Source organism: Urocitellus parryii, chromosome 15 (genome assembly GCF_045843805.1).
Source record: "Urocitellus parryii isolate mUroPar1 chromosome 15, mUroPar1.hap1, whole genome shotgun sequence".
Taxonomy (NCBI): Eukaryota; Metazoa; Chordata; class Mammalia; order Rodentia; family Sciuridae; genus Urocitellus; species Urocitellus parryii.
Genome location: NC_135545.1, coordinates 17,320,853 through 17,334,417, shown reverse-complemented (window position 1 = coordinate 17,334,417; position 13,565 = coordinate 17,320,853). Strand labels below are relative to the sequence as shown.

The 13,565-nt window shown below is 42.6% G+C and overlaps 1 protein-coding gene across 1 annotated transcript; it reads right to left on the bottom strand.

Moving 5' to 3' along the window:
- On the bottom strand, window positions 1-13,174 carry Znf599 (zinc finger protein 599). Its single transcript, XM_026391282.2, has 5 exons — window positions 12,823-13,174; window positions 12,437-12,513; window positions 10,015-10,141; window positions 7,771-7,860; window positions 1-1,690 (listed from the first exon to the last, which is right to left on the bottom strand). Exons 2-5 carry the CDS (start codon window positions 12,467-12,469, stop codon window positions 165-167), a joined length of 1,776 nt encoding a protein of 591 aa, XP_026247067.1. The 5' UTR covers window positions 12,470-12,513; window positions 12,823-13,174; the 3' UTR covers window positions 1-164.
- Window positions 13,175-13,565: the final 391 nt, after the last annotated feature.

The following is a 13,565-nucleotide window of genomic DNA, read 5'->3' as shown; positions in this document are numbered from 1 at the left end:
GGTCCAACTCTCCTGAGGATGAGGCCCCTTTTTTTTTTTTTCTCTCATCAAAAGAATAAAACTCTAAAAACACTTATTTCAGAGTGACCACAGGGGTATATCTGTTGCTCAGTTTGAGTTATTATTATAGGTGTTCCATCTCTGGGTTGATGAGACAAAATGGATTAAACTCTGGTATGAGTCTTTCGATGGTGAGTGAAGGATGAACTGTGGCTGAAGGTCTTTCCACACTCACTGCATTCAAAGGGTTTCTCTCCAGTGTGAGTTCTCATGTGCTGAGTTAAGGAAAAGTTGTCACAAAAAGCCTTCTCACATTCTTTGCACTCAAAGGGTTTTTCTCCAGTGTGGATCCTAGTATGCCGAACAAAATTTGCAGGTTGGGTAAAGGCCTTTCCACATTCTCTGCAAACATAGGGCTTCTCTCCAGTGTGAATCCTCATGTGTCGAATGAAGGAAGAGCTATAGTAAAAGCCTTTTGCACATTCTTTACACTCCAGTGGTTTTATTCCACTGTGGGTCCTATTATGTCGGATAAAAACAGAGTGGTGTGTAAAGGCCTTTCCACATTCACTGCACTGATAGGGCTTCTCACCAGTGTGAATCCTCATGTGCTGAATCAAGGAAGAGCTATCACAAAAGGCCTTCCCACATTCTTTGCACTCAAAGGGCTTCTCTCCAGTGTGGATCTTCTTATGCCTGATAAAAGTGGACCGATGAGTAAAGGCCTTTCCGCATTCATTGCACTCATAGGGCTTCTCACCAGTGTGAATTCTCATATGTTGCGTGAAGGATGAGTTGAGACAAAAAGCTTTTCCACATTCTTTGCACAAAAAAGGTTTTTCTCCTGTGTGGGTCATATTATGCTGGATAAAAGTGGAGCGGTGAGTAAAGGCCTTTCCACATTCACGACACTCATGCAGCTTCTTTCCAGTGTGAATCTTCATGTGGTGGGCAAATGAAGAGCTGTAGTAAAAAGCTTTTCCACATTCTTTGCACAAAAAGGGCTTTTCTCTAGTATGGGTCATATTGTGCTGCATAAAAGAAGAGCGGTGAGTGAAAGCTTTACCACATTCTTTGCATTCATAGGGCTTATCTCCAGTGTGAATACGCTGGTGCTCCGTGAGGTGAGACCTGCGTTTGAAGGCCTTCCCACACTCCTTACACTTGTATGGTTTTTCCCCAGTATGAAACCGCATATGTCGAATAAAGTCGGACATATAACGACAGGCTTTCCCACATTCACTGCATTCATAAGGCTTTACTCCAGTATGAATCTGCTGATGTCGAACAAGGGCCCAATTTTTGCAAAACCCTTTTCCACATTCTTTGCATTTATAGGGGCTGCTCCTTGAATTAATCCCAGTGTCTTTTCCTGATCCTTGGGAGTCATGTTCATGGACAGCATCTTGTGGAGTGACTCGCTCCTGTAAAACTCTTAAACACAGATTATCATCTGTCTCGAAATCATCATTTTTATGGCACCACTTTCCAGGGCATGTCTCCTTGTAGGGGTCTGTTCCTGGTCTCCAGTTCCTTTCCTGCATTTCTGATGGCTTTTCCTCATCTCTGGTTTGCCCCAATCTGGAATCCTTTGAGGACCTCTGTGCCAGTTGTTCCTGAAAAGAGGATTTCTCACAGAAGGTCAGTTGAGAAGCAGTAGGTGCTGTGATGGTGGGTTTTGCTTTTTCACCTGAAGGAAATCCAACATTAAAAGGTGTTTTAGTGATGTACACAGAACAAAGAAAATCATCACTTTAGTAAAAGAATGAAGATGAAAATCGAGTCTCTGATGCCTGCCGCATTTGTTCACTTTTTTTTTTTGTACACCTCTTAAAACTAAGCTTGCAATTTCTTTCTTTTCTAATCCTTGGGCTCTTGATATATTTCAAGGGAAACACATAAGGAAAAGTTGGTGGAGGGGACAGAGAACATGGAGTGGAGACTGCCTCACTCTCTGGAATGAGGGAGGGTGGGCAGAGGAATGATTACACTATGTGATTAATGTGCTCCAAGAGAAGAAGCCCCATGGCACTGTAACAACACAGGGAGCAACAGGTGGGAGAAAGACATCGGTGGAGGCTATGCAGCTGGAAAAGGCGCTATGGGAGCTTATTTCTAAAGAAGAGTAAGAGTTACCTGACAAGGATTTAGGAGAGAATACATATATATTCACATAATATACTGCAGTATATTATTATAATTGTTATGTTTTATTATAATACTGTAACTATTTTAGAAGGCAACAGAGTATCATCTAGTAAAGCTCTTCTTTTGCTAACCTTATAATCCCCAAACTCCAGTTTGATGAACATTACTAAGAGAGACTCCTATACATGTATATGAATTTTCATGGCAATACTGTTTGTGAGAACAAAAAACTATAATGTAAATGCCCCTAAAATGGATGAATACACTGTTATATTCATGCAAATGAGTAGAACAGAAAAAAGTGAACAACTGCTATACACATCATGAATTAGTAATATCCTGTTGAACAGTATGAATATCAGAAGATAAGATAAATTGTGATACTTAAAAGTTTGATATATATATATATATATATATATATATATATATAAAAACACAAAAAGTACAACAAAACTACCTTAATTTTTTTTTTTTGAGAATGTTGGTCAGTTTTTAGTGGTATTATAAAAACGGTATCTATACATCTTAAGTTTTTTATTGCAGTAGAACATATATAACATGGAATTCACTATTTTAATTAAGATGAAACAAAAAGTAATAGGTAAACAAATCAGATAATATAGACAAATCCTTTAAGTGAGTCAAATTACCAAAGCTAATACAAAAAATAACAGAATACATGGATAGCCTGTATTTATCCCAAACAATTATTTTCCTATGGAACAAGCACAGGAATAATAAATCCACAATAAAGTAGCCATATAAGCAAGGGAAGCGGTGTAGAAATGGGAAAGGAAGAAGCATATCAACAGATGTGGGAAGAAGATAACTTTGTACTTGGGTGAAGGGTTCATAGTTGTTCATTATAATCTTTTTAAAAGGCAATGAATAAATAAATACCTTAACAAAATAAAATACAATAGAAAACTAAGATATGAACTGACCAATGATGGTAGTGTGTTATATATCACAGTTAGTGAGTTGTCTAAATCTGCACACCTTAAGACAGTTATAAAAGTCAGAGGGGCCTACAGAGTACTGCAGCTAACTTCACGAACTCTGAAGACAAACACCCCAGTCTGAAATACCTGCAATACCCCAAACTAGCTCTGTCACCTTTAGTGACCCACTTGAATTCCTAAAGGTTCAATGAAAGGACTATTGTGAGGATGATGTGAAACAGCACATACACAGTCCATAGTAAGGCACAGGCACTGGGTCAGCATCCCCGTCATGGCTGTGTTATGGGCCAACTGCACTAGGATTAAAGTTGATGGTAAACATGAATGAGTATACCTAGAGAAAGTGTACAGAATAGAAAGAAAGGGCCATGAATCCAGTGTTGAAGAATGGATGAGAATCAGAAAACAATAGTAAAGGTCAAGTCAGAAGAAGGAAAGAAGAAACAAGAACAGAATGCTATAAAGCTACAGCATGATAATGTGAGGAAAGTTTCTGGGGTAACTGAGAAGCAGCAGAGTATCATTAGGCATGTAGAGTATAAAGCCAGAACACTTTGTTCAAATTCAGCCTCTACCAAAGCTAGGTGTTCCTGGCAAATTAGCTTTTTGTTAAGAACTGAATATTTATATTCTTCCAAAATTCCTATGTTGAAACCCTAGTTCCCAGTGTGATTGCATTTGGAGATAAGGCATTTGTGAAGGTAACTAAGGTTATATAAGGTCATAAGGATAGGGCCCTGACCTATTAGGATTAGTGTTCCTATAAAAAGAGATACTAGAGAGATGGGGAGGCCATCCTCGCTTGTGATTTGAGTTACCTCCCTGGCTGGGTGAGCGGTGCTTAGACATGGCTGTGTCTGAGCTTTCCCCACCCTTCTCCAGGTCCGAGGGCTTGTCCGTGCAGAGGCGTGTCTGGCCACTGCCCCAAAGACCTAATTGTTGCCCCTGACCTTGGGATGCTGCCCCCCTTAACCTTCATTGGATGGGATTTTCCCTGGAATTTTTTGTTCCACAATAAAAGTCCACTCCCTGGCGTGTTCTCTCTCTCTCTCTCTCTCTCTCTCTCTCTCTCTCTCTCTCTCTCTCGTCTCTTCTGTAAACCTTGCTACTGCATTAGGTGGCTGGAGGCGGGAGCTAGGAGAAGCAGTCCCAGAGCTGGTATTTAAAGGCAATTAGAGTCTTGTCTCTTTAATTTAGAACTCCCTAGTGTTTACTCATGAATCAAACCTTCTTTCATGAAGCCAGCGCTGGTCGCCTGGCACAGAGATATTTTTTTTTCTCTCTCTCTCTGCATGCATGCACCAGGGACCCTATGAAAACACAGCAAGAAGGCAGCCATCTGCATAACCTAACCATGCTGGAACCCTGACTTTGAACTTATAGCCTCCAGAGAAAAAATAAATTTCTATTGCATAAGATACCTGTTGTATAGTATTTTGTTTCAGCAGTTGAAGTAGTAATACTTTTAAAAACTCAATCTCCTCATCTGAAAAACTGGGAGATTCTCAGTTCCTGCCTTACAAGTTGTTATGAGTATTACATGAGATAAAACATCCATTTGCATGTGAAGAGTAAATGTCCAGTAAATTGCAGACCACTATATATTATTATTATTATTGTTATTATTATATTTGGCAACAGTGATCTGAGTAAGAACACTTCTAATCTATGGTGCTGAGAAACACCACTCAGAGTAAAAAGGAGGACGCCAGTTGCTCAGGAGTATGTGGAGCAATGATGACTCATATGGGGCAGGTAGAAATGTAAAATGGTACAGTTACTCTAAAACTGATGGTTTCAATTAAACTAATCATATGTCTACAAATAAATATAAAGGGTAGATCTTGTGCAGATGTCTCTTCTAAGAATGAGAAAACTCCAAAAAGCTTGGTTATTCAGATGAGATAGAATCAATAATATTTAGATACTGTTGGAAAGCCAAGAAATTTTTAATTTTTGTTTCTCCCAAATGTCAAGAACTTCATCTTTTTTTTTTTTTTTAAGGTTGAGTAGAGAGGATAGAAAAGTAGGAAATAAGAGAAGTGTGTTCCTGCTGCAGCACTCAAGATTCGTGTATGGCTTCCCACAATCCTCACCTCATGATGTTCACACCTGTTATACCCTTTTATGATCCCTTCCATTTGAATATTGGCAGGATTTTGCTTCTAAAGAATAGACTATGAAAAGGTGAAAGAATGTATGTGATAAAATATATCTGATTTTACAAAATTGCAACTTCAGCCCTGCTGCAGTCTCTCACACAGTTGCTTGATTTGAAGAACTGAGCTGATGTGATGTCAGCTGCTTACAACTGTGGCCTTACAGAGGACCCAGCTAAGTGTGCCTGGATGAGATAAAATGAGGGATTCTCAGGCTGCGATGTCTGTGTTATATACACAGCAACAGATAACTCACACATTTGAGAAGGCAGGAGAGGTGTAATCTGGACTCTGCTGGGGGAATGAGCCACGCTGGGATTGAGAATGCCTCCACAAGGTGAGAAGGAAGCTGCAGGGTCGACTCAGTAAGGATGAAGGAGCAAGAAAGACAAGCATGTAGGCTTTGTTTTCAACATGAAGTAGGTCATATGCTGAGACATCAATGGCAAAGCAGGTGGTGACATTTGGAATAGTGTGTGAGTAAATGGGGAAGTGAATATAACACACTGAGCTGCGGCATGCAGCAGATGTAGGAAAACCAGTTCTGGATCTGTTAGCATCATGCAGGTTAAGTGGTAAAAGCTTAGCCCAGAGTGCTATCACTGGAGCTGTTGGGACGGGTGACGGTGATAGATTTGGAGCTACGTATGTTATAAAATGGTCAAGATTCCGAATGCTGAATATTGGGTTTGGTAGAGATGGAGATATTGGTGGGTTTTCTAGGTTTGTTTTTGAACTTATCCACTGATTAAAAGGGCCACTAGTTGAAAATGAGAAGGGAGAAGTGGGCAAGATCATGAGGTTATTTTTAGGCATGATGAGTGTAGGGTGCCTCTGAGACATTCAAGTGAAGATAGGGAATTAGGGAGAGGGTTGAAGCTGGCTGAGCAGCCTGAAAGAACACTAGAGGGGAGAGGCCACGAATCTGCAGTGTCAGCAATACACACACCCGATAGTTCTAGATGCTCTTAGACTGGCAAGGGAAAACATGTCACCTTGAGGATTTAACAGGACAGCAGGGCAAGAGGACAACAGGATTAGGGGATGCTTCTGAGCATCTGATTCACAAATGGAAGGCGAGTCACATGCATGGATGGATAGGTGAAGAAATGACTGTCTGGAGAAGGGAAACAGGATGGGATACAGAGTACAGCTGGAGTTATATGCAGAAAAAGAAAGGCCCATCTTATGAATGTGGAAGGAAGTTTAGATGTCACTATTCACTATGACTAATAAAGCATAAATATTAATACCACAGGGAATTTGTTGAGCTATTCTGGGTCAGGCTATGTTGTCATGAGCCATCTGTGGGCTGTGTGTGGGCTATATTGCGTATAGTAGCCTAAAATACCCTATACTATTTTTCCCTTGTATTTTTGTACTGAGGTATAATTTCTATATAGGGGATAGGTCTGGCATTTTGGGAACTCGCCTTCCATTTGTGAATCAGATGCTCAGAAGCATCCCCTAATCCTGTTGTCCTCTTGCCCTGCTGTCCTGTTAAATCCTCAAGGTGACATGTTTTCCCTTGCCAGTCTAAGAGCATCTAGAACTATGGCACCCTCACAGGGATTAATTGCCTGATGCAGGTGAACTTCCCCCTCAAGCTCGGTCTGAGATGGGTGTGAACTGCTAGTTCTAGAACCCATGTGGACTAGATCTATCAGGGGCTTTGCCTTTTGTAAATATATTTCTGAATATTTGTGTTTTGTTATTCAATAATTATTTGAGATTTTAAGTTTTTTAGGGTGGCTTAGATTCTCCTGGGAAGGAAGAAGAACCCCTCAGTGAGATGCTGGGCATTGACCCCAATACTGTGTGCTAAATAATTTCCTGTTATCCAATTACATTCTCAAACAACCCAAGGATGAAGAAACTATTGTTACTACCTTTCCCAAAGTTTAGCAGGCCAAATATACCCCTGAGATCTTTTCCTTGGGCACAAAACTAAACTACATTTCCCAGCTTGGTCAAACATGTAGCCTAATACCCAGTTCTCATCAATGAGATGTAAATGAAGTGACATGCATGTGTGAGTAAATATGACAGCTGCCCTTCTCACCTATTTCTATGGGCCAGGGAAAACTGAAACACACATGTTGACAACAGAATACAATTGGATCCCTAAATAAATATGTGGTACAGAGCCTCTGTTGACCCACATGGAAGAATGGCATGAATGAGAAAAAAAAATCTGTTGAGCCACCAATATTTTGGAGTTCATCTTTGAGAGCAGGTAGCATTAACTCAGGAACAGTGAGGTTGTGCAGCTCCCACAGGATCAAGAGGCTGGGAGTGCCAAATAATTTACAGCCCAGAGTTTATCTCCTATCTAAGTGTGTGTGATGTGGGAAGGTAGGGGGACCACAGTTCCAAGTGCTCCATACAAACTTGACCCCAGTAAGTCCACAAAAAAAGCTGCCCATAAATTTCAGACACAGTGATCCTTTGGTAGTCTGCAGGCTGCCATGACACCCAGTGCCAGATTCTTAATCACCTACCTGCACAGGTGCTTTGGGAGAGGTGTCTCTTCTCTGTCCATAGTCCCTGCTCATGATCCAATATCGACTCTGGTTTCGGAACAGGATGCCCTGGCATAAGAAATAAATAGAACAGAGGTATACAGGTAAAGACGAGGAAAAGTCTCAAGTTTATGGGAGTACATATCTTTAACATGCTGCTAGACCACAACAGAAAGGTGACCCAACTCTCACATCTGAAGGTAATCTCTAACAAATCCAAGTCAGTAGATTCTACTTCTCTGTGCCTGAGAACTACTTAGCAATACTTGGTTCCAAAAATGGAATGAAGTGAATGAAATCTTTGGGCATCAGGACAGAGCACTGCTAGTTTTTAAAGTTTCCCAGGCTATTCTTGTGCCCAGGGATGATTAGAAATACTGGACCAAATCAATAGATGAACAGATCTACTAACAGTCAATTGTCTGAGGCAGGAAGGTGACCTAAGCCAGCTACCCATTCTGAAAAAAAAAAAAAAAGCTTTTAATTCATGTTTGGAGGAGAGAAGTCCATGTGGCAGCCTCCTGCTCTAGTTGCTTTGGTATCATCCTGGGGCCCCTACAAAGGTGCTGGCCTGATGATCTAGACCAGGAGGGAAAACAGATGAACAGAGCTGGGTTGGTCTCTATCAACCTGGGAACCAGTACTACCTTGGGTTTCTTATTTGATGAGGTAATTTTTCTTTTCTTCGGGATGAAAACAGCATGAGATGGTCTTCCATTATACTCAGTCACACAAACTTGGCCAAATGTGAAGGCTAAAATAAAACTCTGAAGAGAAGTCAAAGACTGAGGAAAAAGGACACAAATATCAACTGGAAAATCTTGGACAGCAGGCCAGAATGCATCCAGTTGTCACTTAGCCAATGTTTGCTGATGTCTGCCATGGCACTGAGGTAGGTGATGGGGCAGTGGTAAAGGTGAATCAACCCTTTATGTCTGTTGAGGATTCGAGCTCCCTGTCCCCTCAGGGACTCTGCTAGAATGCTGTTCTCCACACATCTTCTTTCAATCACAGCTGTCATAAAATCTACAAGAATGTTATTTTGTCCTCCTTACTTAACAGGATAACATCCTCGAGGATGGCAAGACTGGTAGAAGCCTAGCAGAGGTAACCATTGGAACATCTGGGAAAATGGAGACCTCGGGTCTTATTCAATTCCTACTCAGACCAATTTCTGGATAAAGTGGCCATTGTCAAAGGTTTAGATGGGAGAACACTTGGGATTTATTCATTTGTTACACAAACAAATACATGTGCAAAACTTGCTTTGTTCCCATTTTTCTTCTAAGCACATTATAAATATTAGCTCACTTGCTTTTAGAAACTGGCAAAAAAGGTACCATAAAAATGATAAAATTAAAATGATATTAAGTCCCAACAAGCTCATGCTGCCTGCTCAAGGTTGGGAGTGTGGGGCTACTTCTTATTGCTTTTAGGCAATAGCTATGGGAATGTAAGAAAGGACAGCTTTCTCAGATGCCCATCAATGTCATTTGATAACCTGTCCATACATCAGCTAAAAGTCATCTCCCAGACAAGCAGAGAAGCAAAGCACATGCCTAAATAAGGCTCAACTGTGCAAGTACTAGGGATCAAAGAAACCTTTTCTTTTTGGACTGGGGACTGAAACCAGGTGGTACTTTACTGCTGTGCTAAATCACCAGTCCTTTTTTATTTTGAAACAGAGTTTTGCTAAGTTGCAGAGGCTGGGCTTGAACTTGTGATTCTCATGCCTCATTCTCCTGAGTTGCTAGGAGTACAAGTGTATATCATTGTGCCTGGTCCCAAAGAAGCCTTTCAGATGAGACTGCTGCTTAGAAAGATACTAGTAGCACTGAAGACAAATGCCTTCTTATTGCTTGTCTGAATAAGACGAGAACCTCCCATTCTCGGTCAATCCTGCTAACCAGACTGAAGGCATTTGCTTCACCTATGCTGGGCCAATTACCTTCCTTCATGTGGGATTATGGAGAAAGGATGTCAAGACTGCTTTTGGCTTGTATTAAACACTGAAAGTGCTGAGAAGGACTGTGTAGCCTACACAACAATCCCTGACAGAGATGCAGAGAAACCAAGCAAGAGGAAATCAGACCACAAAACACTGAGGCAGCAGGAAAGAGGGAAGTGGGTTCCTGAGGCCTTCTCTTCCAGTCATGCCTAGAGAGAGAGAGAGAATGGACTGAAAGAGAGTTCAGGCTCTACATGAAGACAATGAAGCCTTACCTAGTGAGACCAGGAGCCCACAGATCTCCAGCATCACCTCCTGGTAGAGGGTCCTCTGGGCCAGGTTTAGATGCCTCCATTCCTCTCCAGTGAAGGTCACAACCACATCTTCAAATGATACCAATGCCTGGAAAGCCAAACAGAGTGGTGGTCGGGGAACTGTGTGGCTAACAGATGAGATTAGAGCCTATTGCTTGGTTACTGTCCCAAGGCCTGAACCACTGAGCATATCCGGAGAACCTAGCTTGGTACTGGGCCTAGGATGAGGAAGACGTGGCTTTGACAAAATACAAAGGTATGGGGGAGAAAAGCTTCCTATATAGGAAGCCACAAGACAATGATAGTCCCATGTGGACTGTGAGGAGCAGATAATAAGTGCTCTGGGACATTAGAAGAGTGAGGAAAAACAATAATTCAAACAATGTTTACAGTAGCAGCATCTGAGCCTGTTTGCCTGCCCCTGAAGACTGTGCATGCTGGTTAAAGCAACTAAAAGTCTCCAGTCTCCTGGGGTTTCAGTCCAGCCTCTTGAACCAATAATTGCCAGATGTTTGACCTTGGGGGAAATCTCTTAATTACTTTGAGTTTCTATTTCCACATGAATACATCAATAGTTCCTACTTCACTAGACTGTTGTGGGTATTAAAGAGAAAATGTTCATAAAGCAAACATGGCAGAGTCTGCCACATGTCACAGGGATAGATTTGTGAGTTTGCAAATTTTATGATCATCCCATAGCCCATAAGATAAATGCAATCATCATCTCCATGTCACAATCAGCAAATTGAGGTTGAGTCAAGTCACTCAGAGCTGTACATGTAATGAGGCAGAACTTGAACCCATATTCCTCTGATTCGAGGTCTAAGGGTATAATTCTCTATTACCACAGTGAATCCACAGTAACAAGGGCAAGAAACATTTCCAATATCGACATTAAAAAGCATTTCAGCCACTCCTGAAAATATTCCCATAGATATAGAAGAGCAGAGCCCTTGTCATGTGCCTCACAGAAGAGTTACCTGAGCAGGTGCCAACTGCCTGGAGTTGGCAGTGCTCCAACAAGCTCTCTCTGCCCTCAAGCTATAGTTGGGACTTGCAGATTCCCTGAAAGATTCCGTAAGGAATCACCAGTCTATTATTTGTCATTCTGAGCCACTGTCAGCACATTTCCCTAAGGTATTGCTACATAAGCACCATGTAACACAAGTGACAAAGGATACTGCAGGATTATGGAACATGGGCAGCAACCTTTAGTAAGAGGTCTATCTTGGTTGAAGATGAAATGATTGATGTGGATCCAGGGTTACACAATCTCACCTTCCTGAGACACACTTCAGTAGCTTATGAGAGCCCCTGGTAATCCCCCAGGTCCTTTCATGCCTTCTTGAACAAAGCCTGCTTCTGTCCTTGGCAGCTCCCTTTGCCTTGAAGTTTCCCAAAGTCCCCTTTGTTTCCATGGCCACCTGCCAGAGATAGGCCTGTACCTTCCTCTTGCAAAGATTACTTTAGGTATCGACCCTAGAACCCACAACCCATTGTGGGTGGAATATTGTTAAGAATTTTTCCACTTGCTTCTTAGCACCCTGGGAAAGCTCAATGTAGCACACCTCCAAGAGGCAGTCTTGCAGAGATTTGGTGACAATGTGACAGAGAAAAGTGGGCAATCAGTTTGGCATATTTAGGCCAGCATGGCCCAAGGGTAAGGCGGAGAAAATAATGAAATAGTAGCTTGGTGGAAACTATCAGCCATGGTAAAAACGTTTAGATTAACCACATGGAGGGTTAATCTAAGGATGATGGAAGCTCCAGAAGGCAGAGACTTTCACTCATCAACCACTTACTGAGTAAGTGGTACAGGTCCTGCCTGTTCTAATAGCTCACAGTCCAGAGTTGGGGATGGTTTCTCGATAATAAATGAGCAAGGTAAAATCAGATGATTCTAAGGGCTTTGAAAACAAAAAGAGAGTGAGATGACCATAAAGATTAGGGGAGATGTTAGATGAGGCAGCCAGGGAAGACATCTCTGAAGGGACCCTGAACAAGGCTGGAATGAAGTGAGAAAGCAGGTCAGGCGAGCAAAAATAAATAAGACAGGTTCTGAAGGTAATCAGGGTAATAATGAGAGTAACCAGGGTGGCATGCTGGAGAGTAACTTGGGGCCTGTTTTGTGTTCACATTCCAAGAGACAAAACACTGCTGGTACACTGTCATGAAATGAATACTGCAATGGATTTGCTTTGCCTATTCAAATGTGTTTAACAGGAAAACGGATTCACTGAGGTCAAGTGGTAAGCAAAATTCACTTGTAATAAACAGATGACATCTGCAAAGATGAATCCAGTGATCTTGTCTCCTAACCTCTTGGGGTACTTTCTACTCCTGTCAAAGAGCAGCAATTCCAAAAATGCTGCTCCCAACTCACCTCTGTCCTTGAGATTCTCATCTGGTCTCCCATCTCTCAGGTGGATAGAAGCCTTAGACAGGAAGGCCAGAGGGCTCCTAAGATAAAACAGCAGGATCTGAGAAGTTCCTCCCCAGAAATGACAGTTATGCTTACGTACTGAGCACTAAAGGGCACAAGTCACTTTCCTCAGTTCCCTCAAAAATAATTATTAATATTCCCGTTTCAGACCCGGGAAGAGAGGACAAGGGTAGCCAGGCAACAAGCGCCAAGGTAGAGCCATAAATGGGTAATTCCTACAAACCCCGACCTAGATTGAAATCCTGGGTTGGAAGTGCTCAGTGCCCCTGTCCCTTCCTGCCCTCCTTCCCCGGAATCCCCAGATCCAGGAGGAACCCTCCACTCACCAACGCTGGCGCAGCCATGGGACCCAGTGGGCAGAGCGAGGTCGTGAGCGGAGGCTACAAAAGCTGGTCCGGTGGCCTCAGGTGATCCCTCACTTCAGACCGAGGCAGCCTAGGACCTCAGTCTCTGCCACGTAAAATGAGCACAAAGCTCTGGGCGCCGCCTCCGGGTGCTGTGGAGACCGGTGAAGCCAAGGTCCCGAAAAGCGCTCAGCGGGGAACCCTGCTGAGGGGCGGGCAGGAGCGGGTAGCGGTTCGCACAAAGGTGGAATTTGGTCCTATTCTCCACACCGTCCTTCTCCGTTTGGTGTTGAAAGGCCTGGGAAGCCGCTTCCGCCCAGCATGGGTAGGGACAGATCAGCCACAGCCCAGGGACATCCCAGGATAGGACTCCAGAAGCACCGCCCCCGCGGCCCTGGGAAACGCCCCCTTCGTGTTCCGTCTTTGACTCGGCGCCTGCTTGCCCTCGACGCCTGAAGCACTGCCTTCTGGGTAATGTAGTTTCTGACCTGAACCGAGTGGAACTTGGAGCACACTTCCTGTACTCTATGAAACTGCTACTTAAGATTCCAAAGAGAGGGCGTTGAAGGTATGATTTTCCAGTCTTTAACAGGTGACCCATCCCTTGACTTTCCTGCCCCGCACCAACACTTAATGTCTTTGAGTCTTGAAATTGGAGATTTATAAGAAAAATGAAGATAATTCTTTTACATAATAATATTAAATGTTTAGATCATGTCAGTATT